Source organism: Castor canadensis, chromosome 12, assembly GCF_047511655.1.
Source record: "Castor canadensis chromosome 12, mCasCan1.hap1v2, whole genome shotgun sequence".
NCBI classification, from domain to species: Eukaryota; Metazoa; Chordata; class Mammalia; order Rodentia; family Castoridae; genus Castor; species Castor canadensis.
The window spans coordinates 56,497,140-56,516,688 of record NC_133397.1 but is presented as its reverse complement, the minus strand read 5'-3'; the positions used below and the strand labels follow the sequence as shown (position 1 = coordinate 56,516,688).

Sequence of the window (19,549 nt, the reverse complement as noted above, 5' to 3'; positions counted from 1 at the left end):
TATATAACTTGATTCCTAGGCCACCTGAAGAATTTGAAGTCAACTGGTGAGCACTGTCCTTTTGACTATTCTTTCTTTTTTCTAAAACAATGTAATTTCTACTTGATTTCTAGTCCTGTAAGAGGCAAATCTACATCTACATCTGTAACGTAGTGTCTCATGTCCAGTACATCGAGGTGGCAGTGACAACTTTCTCTCCTCTCTCCTTATGGTAAATAGTGCAAGTCCCAACAAAGATGTGCATGGCTTCCTTCAGCGCATCATGGAAATTAGTTACATTTGTGAAAAGAGGAACCAATGAGCTCTACATTCTGTGTTTTCCTGACTTGCTATATAAAAAAGTAGGGAGATTAAGCCATGAAAATATGAGGGAAAAAGTCTAAGATCCCAAAGAAACACAAGATATATCAAATTGAAAGACATGAAATTGTCAGGCTGATTTTTTCTAAAAATTAAATTATGTAAGGCCTTTAAGTCACTAATACAGTGCCTTACATTAATGTAAAAAAAAAACAAAAAAACAAAAAAACCTTAAGCACTGTACTCCAGATTAGTAATGGCATCAAGCCATGCATAAACAAAATGAGATGAAATTAACTTCAGGTTTTATACTCTTGTTCAGGTGTTAGTATAAATTACAAGTATGAGAAATTCTCCCCTTCCCCTTTGCTTTTCATGGCATAATTTAAAACTGCTTAACTCAAGCAACATCTCATATGACTTGACGATCATTTTAACAGTAAATAAAATATTACCTTGATTTCAATGTTTCCCACTTTGGTGGTTGATCTGATAATAGGTCTTCCAACCAAAGCTGGGAAGATGTGTTCTGGAAAGTTAGAGCCTGCATATCCACATTTCACAAACTAGAAAGAAACAATAAAAGTGGGTTAGTGTCAGGGCATTCAGTACAGTCATTTACAAATAGCACCCCGAAAACAACACTTTGCATTTATACAGTATTTTAAACTTGTGGTGGTTTCAAAGCACTCAAAACCTATTCTATGTTCTAGCACCATCTCCTTTTACTTCCATCAGAGTTCATATTCACTCACCAGTAACTGCTTACTTAGCACTAAGTGCCTCCACTAAGTGGAAAGCCTCACAAGCACGAGGAGCTAAGCTGACAGCTCATGCTGGAGCCTGATGTCTTGGCACTGGGTGCTTGTGGCTCATGCCTATAATCCTAGCTACTTAAGGAGGCTGAGATCAAGAGGATCAAGGTTCAAGACCAGCCCAGGCAAATGCTTTGGAAGACCCCATCTCCAAAGTAATCAGAACTAGTCTCTAGCTACTCAGGAGGTAGAGATCAGGAGGATCATCATTCAAAGACAGCCCCAGGCAAATAGTTCATGAGACCCTATGGGGGGGGGGGGGAACTCATCCAAAAAAAAATGGCTGACGGAGTGGCTCAAGAGGTTGAGTACCTGCCTAGCAAATGTGGAGCCCTGAATTCAAACCCCAGTCCCACCAAAAAAAAAAAAAGGAGGCCATAGCAGACAATGGTCATTCAGACTGTTATTTGTGTATAACAAATTCACTCAATTCTGATTAATGTTTAAGCATTTTTCCTTTTATAATTAAATGTATTTAAAAAAACAAATTCACTCAACATATGCTAAGTATTCTTTTTCAAAAATGTTAGAAAATGAATAGAAAAAAGCTTCATTTCATAAATGAAAGTAGGCTTGATCTTGGGCAGTTCACTTAAGCAACCTATTTTCTAAAATAGGAAAACTAAGTGCCATCAACTAGCATCATGTGAAAATATGCATTCATTAGGCATTTTTGGCAATTTACATAATTTTAATAATACATAAATGTATTTAGTAACACCAGGTAACATAATTTCATATTATGATAGTGTACTTCTATAAGGAGGACATAACAGTGACTAATACTTCCATTTGATCTGTAAGAAACTGATACTCTAGGAGATTTTTTTTTTGGTGGGACTGGAATTTCAACTCAGGGCTTCACAGCTGCAAAGCAGGTACTCTACCACTTCAGTCACACCTCCAGTTATTTTTGGAGATGGAGTTTCTCAAGCTATTTGCCTAGGGCTGGCCCCAAAACTTGATCCTCCTGATCTCAGCCTCCCAATTAGCTAGGATTGCAGGAATGAGCCACTGGTGCCCAGCCTATGAGACTTAACTACTACAATAAAATCTAAAATAGAGCCAAGTTGTTTTTTTTTTCCTTCTGTCATTACTAGGGGTTGTACTCAGGGCGTTGTACTTGTCAGTCAGATGCTCTATCACTTGAGCCATGACCCCAGTCCTTTTTTGCTTTGGTTCTTTTTCTTTTTAATTGTTTTGTGGGGTTTTTTTTTTGGCGGTACTGGGATTTGAACTCAGGCCTCACACTTGCCAGGCAGGTGGTCTTACCACTTGAGCCACTCTGCCAGCCCTGATTATTTTTCCAATAGGATCTTACACCACAGCCTTGGACTGCCACAAAGGTAGGACTGCAGATGGGAATACCAAACCCAGCTTGTTGGCTGAGATGGGAGTCTCCCTAACTTTTTGCTCAGGCTGACCTTTCAACCTCTGCCTCCCAAGTAGCTGGAATTACAGACGTGTACCACCATGCCCAGCAGAACCGAAAGTTTTTAATTCTTATATAGATAATATATATTTAGGAGCAGACATTGCAAGAAAAATACAAAAATTTCTGAGTGGGAAGAGGAAGCTGTATTAAGAAAGGAAGTGTAATCAAGTCTCTATCACTTTAACGAATGTTACAACAAAAATCTACACTGTATAAGGATTTTTGTGTATAGTGAGGAGTCCCAAGTATCTATAATAGTCTCAGGCACTTAAGTAAATGGTCAATAAATATTAAAAATAATTATTGATTTAAGAGCATGAGATCACAATTATTTTAAAATACAAATACAGTTGGGGATTCTATGGACTCGGCAAACTCAAATATATTTGAAGAAAATAACTGTATCTGTACTAAAAATGAACAGACTTTTTTTCTTGCCTTTATTCCCTGAACAATATAATAAAACAACTATTTAAATAGCATTTCCATTTTATCAGGTACAATGTAACTACATAGCATTTCCATGGATTAGGTGATATTCAGAGGTCATATGCAAAAGGACACCATTTTATGTAAAAGTCTTGAGCAAGCAGGGATTTTAGTGTGTGGAGTGTGGGTGTGGGTATGAGTGTGTGTATACCAATCAATCTCCTGTGGAAATCACAGAAAACTGTATTTTAATATTCAGAAAAAGTCTATTGTTGTATGGCTCCAGGCACCATACACTTTAGAAGAACTGCAATGAAACACTACCTGAATGTGATGCATATGGTAGTAATATAAAGGTGGACAGAAAATATTAATGTACCCCTTGACAGGAAGCTACTATCACAAGGAACTCTTGTTTGATGTAGTACACCTTAAACTCACTGACTTCTGACTAGCCCTCAAAAACAGAAAAATCATCAAGTATCTCTTCAGCAACCTTGTTGGAAATGATACTGACAAACCACTTTAAAAATTATAAAGACCCTGGAACATTCTGCAACCCAGAATTCTACTTGTTTTTTATAAACAGAGCTTTTTAAATGTTAAAATTATGATCTAAACAGATAGCTGTTATGGAAAAATCTATTTGAAATTAGGAAATTGCTTATTCTTAATACCATCTTAATTCTTATCTTCTGAGTTTGTTTAATTTCAGAACCAAAATAAAATATATGATTCAGACATGTTTTCTTCCAAACCCATAAAACCTAGTTCTAGTCGGTTTATCATTGAACCACCAAAGCAAGGACATTTTTCAGATATAGCTACCCAATTCTAAAAATATAATACTGCACAATTCTTACTTCAAAGCAGCAGTTGCTGTGATAGGAGGGTACGTGTAAAAGATAACCTGCTACTATTCACAATAGCCAAGTTATGGAAACAGCCAAGATGCCCCACTACTGACGAATGAATCAAGAAAATGTGGTATCTATACACAATGGAATTTTATGCAGCCATGAAGAAGAATGAAATGTTATCATTCGCTGGTAAATGAATGGAACTGGAGAACATCATTCTGAGTGAGGTTAGCCTGGCCCAAAAGACCAAAAATTGTATGTTCTCCCTCATATGTGGACATTAGATCAAGGGCAAACACAACAAGGGGATTGAACTTTGATCACAAGATAAAAGCGAGTGCACACAAGGGAGATATGAGGATAGGTAAGACACCTAAAAAATTAGCTAGCAGTTGTTGCCCTCAACGCAGAGAAACTAAGGCAGATACCTTAAAAGCAACTGAGGCCAATAGGAGAAGGGGACCAGGAACTAGAGAAAAGGTTAGATCAAAAAGAATTAACCTAGAAGGTAACACACATGCACAGGAAATCAATGTGAGTCAACTCCCTGTATAGCTATCCTTATCTCAACTAGCAAAAACCCTTGTTATTATTGCTTATACTCTCTCTTCAACAAAATTAGAGATAAGGGCAAATAGTTTCTGCCAGGTATCCAGGGGGAGGGAGGAAGAGGGAGAGGACTGAAGTGGGTAAGGGAGGGGGTGGGGGAAGAGGGGAGAAATGACCCAAGCATTTTATGCACATATGAATAAAAAAATTAAAATTAAAAAAAAAAAGATAACCTGCTAGCCTCATTTGATAGTAGATGACAGTGAAGACCAAGAATGCACTTCCCACCCCAAAGGTGTTAAAACAGAATTCCGGAGCACTAGTTAATTCTTCCAACAATGTCATCTCAAATATCTTATTAATGTGACCTAGAAAGACTTAGAGGAACAACCGCCACAGAGGAAAAGAACACTGGCTACCCAGATGTAGTAGCATAATTCTGTAATCCCAGCACTAGGAAGGCTGAGGTAAAAGGATCTCAAGTTCAAGGCCAGTCTGAGAACCCCCCACAAAAGCAAACAAACTCCCACAAAATCTCTCATACTCTTTTTTCCTAAAACACAAAATCTCCTTTGTCCTTAAGTCAAAATCTCACTTGATATGGACTGAAACGATATGGAAGGCAACAGACAAAATATTCTCATCATTTTCCCAACCATACACAAACTTCAGTATAAATAAAATCTGTGATAATCACTAACCTAATGAGTCATAATTTATATCCTACATATAGAAAACAAATACTATTTGAATACTAAATTCTTGCCAGGCACTGGTGGCTCATGACTGTAATTCTAGCTATTCTGGAGGCAGAGATCAGGAGGATCCTGGTTGGAAGCCAGTCCCAGGCAAATAGTTTTCAAGACCCTATCTTGAAAAAAACCCTTCACAAAAAAGGTCTAGCAGAATGGCTTAAGTGGTAGACTGCCTGCCTAGCAAGTAGGAGGCCCTGAGTTCAAACCCCAGTACTGTCAAAAAATAAAAATAAAAAAAGAATGAATAGTAAATTCTTATGTTGAACACCTCAAAGTAATGAACAGATGTGAATTCTGGATGGGACAAAAGTACCTATTTTTTCAAGCTGAAAATGCTTACTCATATAGGTAAAAATGTTCTCAAAGAAAAGTAAGAGTTGGCTGGATATGATAGCTCATGCCTGTAATCCTAGCTACCAGGAGGCAGAGATTTGGAGGATCACATTTTGAGGTCAGCCTGGGCAAAAAGTTCAAGAGATCCCATCTTGATGACTAAAAGCTGGGGTTGGTGGTACATGCCTATCATCCCCGATACAAGGGAAGCATAAACAGGATTGATGGTCTAGGCCATCAATCCTGCATTAGCAGGACCGTACCTCAAAAAAAAACGGAAGCAAAAAGGGCTGGTAGGTGTGGCTCAAGTGGAAGAGTTCCTGCTTAACAAGAGCAAGACCCTGAGTTCAATCCCCATTTAATGACAAAAAAAGAAATAGAAAAAAATTAGAAAAGGAATGACTGAAAAAACAATCTACACATTTATAATGGCCATTTTCCGCACATTATAAATTAATGACTATATTACAAGAGAAGTAAGAATAGAAGTTGAGTTGAAGGTAGAGGAGCCTGAGATAGGGTATAAGTTAAACCCTGGTGCAGAGCTCAGGCTGCTATGGTTGACAGGCCTCTCTCATTTGGAGCCACATGTACACAGTAGAAGCATGTGACATGGCAAAGTGGTAAGCAACTGCATCAATGTTTTCTGATTATAATTGTGAAGATGGGTCATTCATATCTTAAAGTTCTTGAATATATTTTATTATTATTATTATTATTATTAGGTGGAACTGGGGCTTGTGCAAGGGGGCACTCTACCACTTGGGCCACACCTCCAGTTCTTGAGTGTATTTTAAGCGACAAACATCTGCCAGTGCCTCCCAAGGAAAAAAAAACTGAGATTCCTGAACTACAGAAACAGTTGTAAACCACTATTACTGCTTTACCAAAATTTTTTTTAAAAACTGGCTTGGCAATAGCCTACTGAAAGCAGATGCTGTCTTAGACTTCAGTGCTAACATTCCAACGGGTTTAGATATACCACCAAAACAGCAAAAGTGCACTATTTCACATTATTTCAAATGTGAATGCATTACTAATTATAACAATAGTATAGTTTGAATGGTCCATTTATCAATAACATAAAATAGAAAATTTCACTATTCCTTTGTTGCAAAACAATTCGGCATTTAAAAAAATCTAAATTATGACATGATAAAATACAACAAAAATACTTATCTAACTATTCATTTGGTATCATTTTACTCCTTGAAATTCCTCCCCCATGCCAATCATTTAGAGAGTCTATGACTTAGTTCTCTCATTGTGTGCAATAGGCTGTGTTTAAGAAATAGATTTTACCATATATAGTTTCCTCTTCTTAGCACTGTGGTTTAAACTGGCTTGTACTTCCCACTGAGTCATCAAATGTTAAGAGTATGAGCAGTATAATATGCCTTCAAGCAAAAATGAAAAAAATTCTCATCTACATCTGCTCTAAAAATAACTATTTCCTTTTTTTAAAAAATGGAATTTATAAGGTCTATTTGGGCTTATTTACTTTGTATTTCTCCCTTACTAATTTTATCTGAGTATTGGTATATATCTTTAGTTGTATAGTGATTATTCTTAGGACACCAAGATATTTATTCTGTTATTCCAATGCATCTTACAGAATGAAACTAAAGTTTTTGTTTTGTTTCTATTTCAAATACTCCTAAATTCAACATATCAATTAGCATCAGCTTGATAAAGCAGGTCATAATCAACTACAAATGTGAATTGCAAATGAAAATACAATTATAGCATTGTAAGTTTCTCTGTATCAATAGATAGACCTATTAAGCATTGTGTCAGAACATACTAGGAACAGAGGAAATTCTCATTTTCTTGGGGAATGAACCCACTGCTGATGAAATCACAAGTTTGGTAACAGGATACTCAACACTAGAGACCCAGACCCAACTTGAAAGGACCCAAACCTAGAGTTTAACAGATCTCCATATTTTTGCTTATTTGGCCACTTTCAGCAGCTCAATTTTAGAAAGTAGGTTTCAATGGCTAAGAGGCTAAAGCATCTAAATTACTGTAATTAGATAACTCTTCCTTCTCTTGGCCATTCTAATGAGACAGAAGTACAGCTGAGGAATAATGAGAAAATAGAGCAGGACCACTATGTGGCATGGGATCAGATAAAACACAGCTGCTAGAGAGGTTTAAAAAAAAACTAAATTTTTTGTAACCACAGATCAGTGGGACTGAGCTTGCCTAGCATGCCTGGGATCTTGGGTTCAGTCCTCAACACCACAAAAACAAAAAACACTTCTCTATTAGCCTTGTAATTTTAAAACCTTAAGCATGTAAGGGGCAAATGAAAACACTTTAGGGTAACAACTATTTCCATAAATTTTAAAAAATTAAATCTGAATGTCTTAGTATTTAATTGTAAAGGAATCATTATAACTTCAGGTACTCAAATAAAACCAAGATGACTGACTGTTCATGTCTAGAAGTGTTAAGAAACAATACAGAGCTAGCTACTCAGGAGGCAGAGATCCAGGAGGATTGCGGTTCGAAGCCGGCCCCAGGGAAATAGCTCATGAGACCCTATCTGGGGAAAATAAATCTATCACACACAAAAAAAAGGCAGACAGAGCCATGAGTTCAAACCCCAATTAAGTAAAAAAAAAAGAGACAGAAAGAAACAATATAGAATCTAAGTGGTTTCCAGTCTTCTAAGTTTTTAGAAGTATCACAGCATTCCTGATTGTTACATTATTCACATATATCAGAGCTGTTTTATCACTTGTAGCTAATCACATCTATAGAAAACATAGAAAAATTTTATTAGTATCTAAAAGTGTGCCACTAAATACATAAATTGTTTATCTTCACTTTTTTCATTTATGTTACAGTAACTTAGCTTGTATCCTAAACAACAGGTTTTTTAAATTATGAATTATATATAAGGCTAACAATATATGCAATCAGCTTTCTAATGCTAGCTAAACAAATGAAACAGTAATATAAAAATTAGCTTATGGAGGCTGGGGATGTTGCTCATTGATGGAGCACTTGGCTAGCATGCAGGTTCCATCCTCAGTACAGCAACCAACGTACCATGCACAGGGCACATCACCTGGGATCCCTCTAAGAGGAGAAATCCATTAAAATATAACTGTTTGAGTTTCTAAAGAGAGTATCTGTCACAGTCACAAAACACATTATTTTTTATTCAACTTTTAAGGTAACTTTTTGAGACTATGATAGAAATCAAGCTAGTATTTTTAAAAAGCACCTTTGAATTTTAGCTGTAGAAGTAGTATGTTTATAGTTAATTTAGTTTAAATGTAATGTAACAATATGTTTTGTTAAAAAAAAAAGCAAGAGAAAAAAGTACTTTTTCCCAATAATCCAGAAGTCATGAAGCCCTAATCCTTTGTCATGAAACTCTCATCCTTTGTCTCCAATAATCAATACATTTATGCATCCCTATGAAATTTTCACATACAGATACAAGTTTGTGAATATAAACATCTTTAATAAAGCATACACTCATAAAGGAAACCATTCTACAATTGTTATAATCTTCTCATAGACATGCTACAGAGCCATGGATCTGTCTTTTAAAAGTGTTTTGTATGGATGTTCCATTGTATCATACATTCTCTTTAGGTACATTTTTAACTTAGCTCAAATGAAGCTATTATAATTATTGCTTGTAAAAGTCCGTAATAAACTCAATCAAGGGCAGTATTATGGCAGTGAATATCAGCTTTGTTTTTTTGGCAGAACTAAGGTTTGAACTCAGGACCCTTCGCTTGTTAGGCAGGGCTCTACTACTAGAGCCACTCGACAACCCAATACCAGCTCTTTCCTCCCACACACAACAATTCAGTTTCCAAAGTGTTTTATAAAGTTCAAGTAAAATCTGCTTTAATTCATAAGTCACATTTATGGGAAGGAAAGGGGATTAGAAATAACTATAGAACTCATCCAAAATAAGCAACATTTCTGTCCTCTAATTAGCTAACTTAGCTGACCCAAATATTTTTATGGGGGTGGGGGGAGGAGGAAAGATGTAGCCTCTCAATCAATGCTGTATAGAATGATTTTGACAATTTTAGAATCTTCAAGACTAACATCTGTACCCTGCACTGAAGGGGGGATGGAGTGAGGGGAGAGGAGGAACCAAAACTGATTAACTTCCCCCCAAGGTCAGCGGAATGAACACTAGGTCCCCCAAATTATCCCATGGAACAAGCAGGTCTCTGCGGGGCTGCATCTGGGCCAAGCTACCAGCATGCAGAACAAGTAAGCGATGCGATGCCGATCCTCCTCCCTCTCTCTCAAAAAGACAGGCAGACAAGGCAAGGAATGACAACAACCCCTCCGAAGCCCCGCGAAAGGGCTGAGGCCCACTGCCTTGACAGCACTTCCCTTTTCTTCTGCAAACCCGTTTCCTGCCTCCCATTCGGTTTCTTCAACCATACAGGAAGAGGAAGGCCTCTGGGTTTTTCTCCTCACACACCGGCTAGGAAATGGAGCCTTTCCGCAACACCAAAACCCAGCTTTTTACCCCTCAGGCAGTCTGGACAAACTGCTTGGACTCAAGCACTCAGCCGGCTCCCTCCGGGCAGCAGGAGGGGTCCACCGTGTCCAGCGCGGCTGTCGCTCGCTGCCCAGGGGCTGCAGAGGTGGCCGGCTAGGGGGGTGGCGGGATCGAAGAAGATTCCGGCCCTGCCCACTGGCTCCCGAAGCCCGCGAAGCGGGAAGGGTCGCCCCGCGCCCGCTCGCCCCGAGGGCCCCGAGTGCAGCCCTGGGAGGCGAGGGCCCGCGCGCTCCCCGCACAGGCCTCCTTGCCCGGAGCTTACCCCGGTGCCGTTGTCGCACACCACCACCTTCCTGCCCTGGCTGTCCATCGTCCGCCCTGGGAAGAGCCGCCGCCGTCGCACAACCCACAGCCACCGCCACCCGGCCCTTTGCCGCTTCCTCCTACTCCCTCTTCGCGGCCCCTCCCTCGGCCCAACTTTCTCCCTCGACCGGAAATTGCCGCCCGGCCCCGCCCGCCATTTAGCTGACAACCTGAGCGGAAGGGGCGGGACGGAAGGTAGAAGCCGAGACTGGCAGCGGTGAAGTCCAATAACAAACGGTTCATCCAGGTCGGTCGTCACGGTTGCCGCGCCCCCGATGTTCAAGGCTTCTTGCTTCCGGGACTGCCCGACTTTATGGCGGCCGACGTCGGGGGCGCTGCGGCTTTCTACCTAAGGTGTCGCCAGGAGTTCTGGGTGCGGCTTCACGGAAGCAGGCAGAAGAAGGACACCGGGTCTGCCACGAGGTGGCAGTGGAATGTGGCCAATGGGGCGGACAGGAAGCAGAAGATCATTGAATACAGCTTGGTCTGTCATTGCTACTACGGGCCTTTTCGATAGAGCTGGAATGGACACACACATACTTATATTTGATTTATTCGATACCTCCAACTCTTCTCTGCCCACCTTGCTCTATGGTCAAGCGAGTCATTTCCTCTTCCAATAAGCCGTGTTGTTCACACCTCTGAAGTATATGTACCTCATTGAACCCAGAGCCTCCGCTTTGAAATCAGATACCCAGTTTCACATCCGGCTCTGTCAGTCAAGAGTTTTGTGTATGGGGGCGATAACCTCTACCTCCATGGGTGGTTCTGAAGACAAATTTCTGTTCATAGAGCAAGCGTTCATTCAGTGATAATTAACTGCATATTTCTGAGCCTATGGTTCTCTTTGTAATGGCCCTACGTTTTTTCTTTGATCAATTGGCAGACTTCTATTCGTACTCTAAGGTGTAGCTTGTCACATTTCTCGGAAGACTGCTGAGAACAAGATGTTCTTTATTCCCGGCCCTTACTCTTTACCATGAATAGATAAATGTCATTGTGCTTATTATATTCAAATATGGGATGAATGACATTAGAAAAGAGAAAGTGTCATTTTGGAGAGGTGAGCAGTAGAATTGTGCCTTCCATATGGCTGTAGATATATGACAATTAGAGTAAAACTTGGATTATGAACCACTAATTTAGTTTTTTTTTTTTTGTTTTTTTTTAAAATGACAGGTCTAGGGGGCTGAACCCAGGGCCTCATACTTGCTAGGCAGGCACACTACTACACTACTACTTGAACCACTCTACTCCAGGTATTCTTTGTATAATACCAGCAGCCTGTCACTTTCCACTTTGTTCTTTTATTAGAACAGTGGTTTTCAGTGGTTTCTGAAGGCATAGAGTGCTTTATTCAAATATAAATCCCAACACATAAAGTAGATTTAAAAAATCAAGCTGTCATTGTTGCAGGTGGAGATTTGAGAGGTTAGGATAGCAGGAGGCCTCAGGACCATATCTTCTCTTCACCTGCTTCAACAGTCCTTGGGGTACCTCAGCCTGCTGAAAAGTGCATTAGTTCAAAAATTCTTTGAAGCTAAGTGTAGTGGTACAAGTTTGCAATGGCAGCTACTGCAGAGCATGAGACAGGATAGTGAGCTCAAGGACAGCCTGTATAACATAGTGAGAACCTGTTTCAAAAAAGGAAATTGAGTATAGTGTCCATACTTTTTTTTTTTTTTTTTTGGTGGGACTGGGGTTTGAACTCCTGGCCTTACACTTGCTAGGCAGGCACGCTTACCACTTGAGCCACTCTGCATGCCCACATTGACAAGTTTTTTTAAGGTAGTTTTATTATTTTTTAATTAGCTCACATTAACAATATGAAGGAGTTTCGTTGTGGTGAGTCCATACATTCGTACAGTGTAAAATGTTGATAATTGAGCAAACATTTTACTATCTAATCTCTTGACTTCATTTGGCCTCTTGCCTGCTTTAGAAGCCCTGGGCATTAATCAGCTTTCCATCTCTGTGACAAAATGCCTGAGAAAAATAGTTTGAAAGGAGGAAAGATTTACTTTGGCTATGGTTTCAGAAGTTTCAGACCCTGGTCCTTTGGCCCCATTGCTGTGAGCCTGTGTTCAGATAAAGATCATCATGGCAGGGAGGGTGTGGTGGAGCAAAGCTGCTCATTTTGTGGCAACCGGGAAGAAAAGAGAGAGGGGAGGGGAGGAAAGGGCCATGGGAAAAATACCACTCAGAGGCATATTCCCAAAGACCTACTTCCTCCAGCTGGGCCCTTCCTCTGAATAGCCTATTAAGCTATGAACTAACAGGATTGGATCCCTCAGGATCCAGTGACTTTCCAAATGTCCCACCTGTCAACACTGCCCCTCCGGGGCATTCCAGATCCAAGCCATAACACTTTTGTACATAATTGCATCTCAGGACTGGAAGAAAATAATTGTGAAGAATTATTGTATATTTAAAATACTTAGTAATTTTAAATTATTTTTCATGTAATGATAGCTTAATTACTATTTTAATCTTTTATTATTGTGGAAATTTCACATGCACATAAAAGCAAAAATTGTAGTATAGTTGGGCTCAGTGCTGGAGTGTGTACTTAACATGCAGGAGGCCCTGTGTGTGACCCACAACAACAACAAAAAGTACAGTGAGTCCCATGAGACTGTTGCCTACTTTCAACAGACATCAGCTTTCTGACACTCTTGTAACATCTGTCCCTGTCCACCTCTACTTTATTTATTTCCTTGTTTTGTTGTTGTTTTTCTTTCCAAGACAGGGTCTCACCATGTTGGCCAGACTGGTCTCAAACTAATGAGTTCAAGGGATCTTCCCACCTCAGTCTGCCTAGTAGCTGCCTGGCTTGTTATTCTTAGTTGTTGGAGTGTCTTAAAGCATATCTGAAGCATTATACCCTTTTCTTTTCAATACTTTGGTATATGTTTCTAAAGAAGGAAGAATTTTTTTAAAACAATTATGCTACTATTGTTACAATTAACAATGATTCAATATTAACATCTGATATTTAATTGGTGTTCAGTTTTCCCCAGTTATCTCAAAAATCTTTCCAGTTTTTTTTTTTTTTTTAAAGTCAGGCTCTACACAAGGTTTACAGATTATATTTGGTTGGTATGTCTCTTCAGACTATTTTAGTTTATAACAGTTTTCCTCTTTCTCTTTTTTTTATGCCTTTTTTATTGATTAATTTATTTTTGTGGGAGTGGGGTTTGAACTCAGGGCTTCATACTTGCAAAGTAGGCTCTCTACCACTTGAGTAAGTCTTCTAAACTATTTGCCCAGGCTGGCCTCAAACCTCAGTCTTCCCAATCTCAGCCTCCCTAGAAGTTAGAATTACAGGTGTAAGCCATTTTTGTTGTAGATAATGCTGTTGCTTAGATCGTTCGGTCTGTTGAATTCCTCATATTCTAGATTTGGCTGATTGTATCCACAATATTGTTTTTCTTGTTCCTCTAGCCTCCATCGTCTATATAAACTAGCAATAAGATGTAGAAACTTGATTAGATTTAACTGTGCTTTGGCAAGTGTCAGCAGTAACATGCACTTCTTGTTACATCACATCTGGAAGCCTATAGTGGCAGGCATCCCATGTTTGGTACTACATTGTTCTTTGGAGTTTGGTGTCATCTGATGATCTATTGCAGTTCTTCCTGAACTTGTCACTTAATAGTTTTTACAGCCATTAATGATTATTGCTGATTGAACCAGGAAACATGATCAGGTACAATTTGCCTGATCCATAATTTCTCATTTCCAAAGCTAATAGGTTTTAACCTAACTAGGCACTGCAGTTGCTTTTGAATAAAAGAATTAGGGGCTGGTAGAGTGGCTCAAGTGGTAGACTGCTTGCCTAGCAAGAGTGAGTCCCTGAGTTCAAAACTCTGTGCAGCCAAAAAAGAAAATGCATTCAAACCCTAGTACTGCAAATAAATTAATTAAAAAAATAGATGTTAAAAAAAAGTGAATAGAAGAGTAAAGTTTTGAAAGTAGTTTAGTTGCTGATTTTTTTTTTTTTTTTTGGCAGTACCGTGGCTTGCTAGGCAAACACCCTACCTCTTGAGCCAGGCCTCCAGCCCTTTTCACTAGGGTCATTTTGTAAACAGGGTCTTGCTTTTTTGCCAGGCTAGCCTAGACCATGATACTTCCTATTTTATTCTTCCCACTGTAGCTGGGATGACAGGCATGCACTACCACACCCAGCTTTTTTCCTTCAAGATGGGGTCTTGTAGAACTTTTTTTGGCGGGACTGGCTTAGAACCACGATCCTCCTGATCTCAGCCTCCTGCCATAGCTTGGGATGACAGGCATGCACCACTGCACCCAGCTATTGGTTCAAGGCGGTGGGGGGGTGTTAGGAAAAATGCCGCTCACAAAGAAAGCTCATGAGAAAAATCTAACATCCAAGAGCAAAGTTTAATGGCAGGCCCAAACTGCCAGGCTGGCTGGGGAAAGATGGCGCAGCCTAGACTCTGGGCAAGGCGTGGCTTTTATAGAAGGGGGAGGTTAAGGAAGTTAGCACGTGTGTGGTAGTCTCCAGTAGAGGTGGGGCTGTCTTACAGCATGGGAATTGCTGTTAAGGGGCGGGGCTGCCATTTTGGCCAATTTAGAAATGGCAACATTGTTGTTCTATCATTCCCCCATTTTTTCTTTAATAAAGATGGGGGTAGAGGTTGAGGATTGGGAATTGGGGCTAAGCGGCTCTTAGCTGCTTCCTGCTGGCAGGGGGCACTGAATGGGGCAAGATCCTCATATTCCTGCGTCCTGGTCGGGGCCCTCACAGCAGTCCTCTGGACAGTTCTGGAGAGGTTGATACCCCTGGAGGTACAACTGGTTATGATACAAGGGAGGAAGCTTAAGAATAGGAGAGCAAGAAACAGGCATTAGGATGGGCATTGGCCAGGAGAACCTCTGTGAAATGTTATTCCCTAGAGTCTTCCAACTCCCTTCTCCATTTTTCTAACTGTTCTTTGAGAGGTGCTGCCACTGGGGGATCCCATTGAGCTTGACAGCAGTGGGTGTCATGAGAATGACCAGATGAGGGCTGGTCCACCAAAGTCCCAATGGAGAGGGTCGAAGATCCTTCAGGAGAACAAGATCCCCTGTAACAGAAATTGTTACAGGGTGGGGCAGGATCTGGTCTGCATGCTCTCTGAGAAATTCCCTGAGAAGGTTAAGATAAGGTAGGTAGTCAACCAGAGGAGCAGGGTCTGTTGGAGGCAAGTTTCCTAAGAGAAATGGGTGGCCATACATTATTTAAGACCCAAATAGGAATACTAGGAGGAGCATAAAAAGGTGTCTGCTAAAGGACTGCATACCTAGGAATCTAAATTCTACAAAATCCTGTAACTCCCAAGAAGGCTGTTAGCTGCTTTATGATATGGGGGGGGGAGGGGGAGGGAAACTGAAGATTGGGTTGATTCACTCATGACTCAGGGAGTGAGTCTGTCCCTTTAAGGCCACACCTAGGTAGGTGACCTATGGGAGGCAGGGGCTGTCAGGATTTAAATGTAACACTCTTGGATAAAAGAGAGCTCTAGCTCATTTTTATATAACTTTGTAAATGTTTGTACCATATTTAGATAAAGTATAGACACAACACTGTTACAAGGTGGTCATTTAATACACATAAACAAATATGTAAATGAACTCTGCTTTAGTACTACATAAAGCTTGACAAGATAAGCAGAAAACAAATAATTTCTTTGATAAAATCTTTCTCTGTAACTTTTTTTGTAGATGTTATTCAGAGCAGAATAATATTAAGATAACCTTGTTATTTTATAGACATAGAGAATTTGATTTTAGTTTGACATGACCCTAAAAATCTTTTAGGCAACTCTTAGAGTATAGTCAACTTTAACTTTACCGCATACTGAAGCTTTTATTATACACTTTTAAAACTTACTCAGACCTCTATACAACATACTAAACCCTTTCATGGTTTGTCCTTATCCTTCCTATTAGAAACAATCTTTAGGACAAACCCTTCTTTACAAAATCCTTTCTCATCCAAAAACATTCCTTTTTCCTTTAACTTCTCAAGAAATACATTCACTACCTATCTATATACTTTTCAGTTGTTTACTCTGTAACTTGTATTTTAAAATTAACTTTTATAAGAATTTTGAATTTATTATAGGGGCTGAAGCAACTAATTAGTAGCCCTTGTTGTTTTAAGGAATTTATGATAGGCCTCAGGCTTGAGGGAGATATTGTTTTGGGTGTGGAAACCGTGAGGGATTTTTGAGTTTTATTTGAATAGGGAGGGCCATCCTAGCTCGCCCTACACTCATCTCATCAGTCCACACTGTGGAATCTATTTGTTTCTGAAGGAGGGGGCAGCAGAGATAGCTGCCTGGGGGGAGGAGAATTTGAGCTTTTAGTTGAGATAGTAAATCCCATCCCAGCAGAGTCACTGGAATTTCAGAAACTATGAGGAAAGAGTGACAGAAGAGGAGGTCTCCCCAAGAGCAGGCCAGAAGCCAGGTAAACTAGTGCTCTAGGGGCTGGCCAGATTTGCCCCGAATGATAACTTTTGTCATTGGTCCGGGGACCAGGAGAGAATGGTAAGACAGAGAAATGAGCTCCACTGTCTAGCTGGAAAATGATCTTTTGTTTTTCTGCCATAATGGCTACCACGAGGCTCCTCAACGTTGTTGCCAAGAACTGGAGCATGGACAGGAGGCCAGGACACATCAGTCCATGGGAGGTGGCACCTCGCCTCCCGTGTGGAGGTGGGGGCACTTAGACCTCCAGTGGTTACCTTTGCAGAGAGAGCAGGGTCCCAGTTGGGTGCAGGGCTGTCTCCCGTGCTGTCCCCCTTAAGCATTCTCTGCAGAAATGCCCCTTCTGTCCATGGTAGCAAGATCAGGATACAGGCCCCAGTCAGGTGAGGTCATGTCTCTTATCTTTCTCTCTGTTAGTAATGTCCCAGTTATAGTATACAGACATGGCTAGTTGTATTAGTTGATCCAATGACTTTTCTCCTTCAGCCACAGACTTTGAGTTTTTTTATGACTATCTGGGGCTGACTGTTAGAAATTTATCTTTGAGGAGAACGTCTCTCACCTGTGACACTGGGTCCACCTTGGTATGCTTTCTGATAGTGTCCTTAAGATGCTGCAGAAAGGTAAGGGGATTTTCTTTAGGGCATTGCTGTAAAGTAAAGTTGTTATTTCACTCTGACACCTGACACTTTGGAGAGCAGGTCTCTGAACCGTTCTGGACCTCAGTTTCCTCACTTGAAGAATGAGGGATCTGGTCTAGGTTAAACTACTTTCTTCCACTATGAGATGGCTGAAGTGACATTAATGCCAATTATCTTCCTTACCTTTTTTTTTTTTTTTAGCAATGCTGGGGAATTGAACCCAGGGCCTTGCACATGCTGGGAAGACACTCTCCCACTGAGCTATGCCGTTATCCCCAAATATATATATTTTTTTCTTTTCTTTGGTTATACTGGGGCTTGAACTCATGACTTTCTGCCTGCAAAGCAGCACTCTACTGCTTGAGCCATATCATCAGCCCCTTTTGGTGTGGATCTGTCAAGGGGACTGCCTGTGCCCCTGTAGGTATAGACACATTTATCCCCACATTTCTAGGTGCCACTAGTATTGGGGCTCATTGTAAATGGTAATCATTTCCAACCTGAGTGGCCTGGGCCAGAACCCATTGCTTTTCTAATAAGACAAGAGTCTGGTCTAATAGAAGCATAATATCCTTTCATGTCAATTCAAAGGTTTGGATTACAGAGATAAAGGCTTTGATGTTTTTGGGCATCAGTATAGCTGTCCAGATGTTTTTTAATTTCCCTTAGATCTGATAGCTGGAAGGGGACATAGACTCACCCTCTTCCTACCATTACCTATTGAAGGGGGAAGCACCCATTAGGAGGTTCTGAATATTGGGGTGGCTTAGAAGGTAGGGCAGAGGGTGGAGCAGTAGGGGTGGACCTTGTCATTGATAAGGGCTTTTCTGGTCCCCCTTTCCATGTTTATCCTGTGGCTTACAAAGAATGGCCAGCATTTGAGTATGTAAATAGCAGTTGTGGTGCCAATCTGAGATGAAGGAAAATTTGTATAGGGGACCTCAGTTCACTTTTTTCTCTTTTATAGAAAAGGTCTAATTGGAATATGGTATTGTAATTTAAGGAACCCTCTGAAGGCCACTTCTCTTGGTCACCCAAGGCATACTGAGGCCAAGCCTCAGTACAAAGCTTCCAACATCTACCAGCCAGAAGACTGGAAGGTGCAGGTCCCATCTAGAAAGAACAAAATTCTAGGATCCTGTCTTTTAGTTAACAGCAGGCAGCCTCTTTAATAAAGGCTACCTTTTTAACAAAGGAATAAACCATCTGTAAAGTTATAGAAGGGCATTCAGAGGGCATCCCAGGCCAATAACAGTACCATACTGTCCATTATGGGATTTCTGGGACTATAACCTTGTGCTAACAATTGGCTTACAAGTGCTGGGTCTGGTGCCCCGAGGTGTGAGGAGGGGCTAGGAGCAGGGTATGTGAAAGGCACCGACTCCTTCCACACACAACTGGGACAAGCGAGCCTGACTGCCTAGGCCTGTCCTGTGGCCTGTTGCCCCTCCCCCCTTCCTGCATATTCTGTGCACATTTATTCTAGGGGAAGTGGCGGCAGGCCGCAGCCACCACCATGTGCGGCTGGTGGCCTAGGATGTGTGTTGGGTTGGCCTATGGATTCTCTTACTATGGCAGGTGTTCCCGCTGTGTAGGAGAATACCTATTTGCTTTCCCTCCTCCCCTTGTGGGGGCAGAGGTAGGGCATTAGCATGGCAGCCACAGTCTTTTGTAAGCGCTTTTTATAAAGCAGCTGACTTAAAATTACTTTAGACTGAGAGGCCTGGCAAACTAGTTGGAATAACTTAAGTCATAAGGTACCATGCTACAAGTTTTTCATGGGAGGCAGGTTCCCCGTAAGTCCAGGGAGGGGAAGGCAGACAGAGACAAAGGACATGTGGTGAGACCATGGAGGAAGCAGAAAAGGTGTCTTGACATCTTAGGTAAGGGAAGGGAAGACAGAGCCTGGAGGCATGACACATGCCTGAGTGATTAACCATCACCTCTGCCTCTAGGTTACTCCCATTGATTGGTACTGGAACACTTTCAGCAACATGAAACCTCCACTCTCCAGTCACTGTCTCAGGAAAATGGGGCATTAGACGGGGAGGAAAAGAGAAGCAGTCACACAATTAAGGGTGTG

At 40.8% G+C, this 19,549-nt stretch overlaps 1 protein-coding gene across 2 annotated transcripts in view; it reads right to left on the bottom strand.

Annotated features, from left to right (window-relative positions):
• The window catches only part of Actr2 (actin related protein 2), a 39,514-nt gene extending 29,035 nt beyond the window's left edge, over positions 1-10,479 (bottom strand). The window contains exons 1-2 of one of the 2 annotated variants that reach the window (XM_020161681.2): positions 10,291-10,479; positions 756-866 (exon numbers count right to left, since the gene is read on the bottom strand). In XM_020161681.2, the coding sequence (XP_020017270.1) occupies positions 756-866; positions 10,291-10,338 (159 nt within the window). In that variant the 5' untranslated portion in view covers positions 10,339-10,479. The remainder of the gene's footprint in view (positions 1-755; positions 867-10,290) is intronic. The other variant, XM_020161682.2, reaches the window with a different exon arrangement.
• Positions 10,480-19,549: the final 9,070 nt, after the last annotated feature.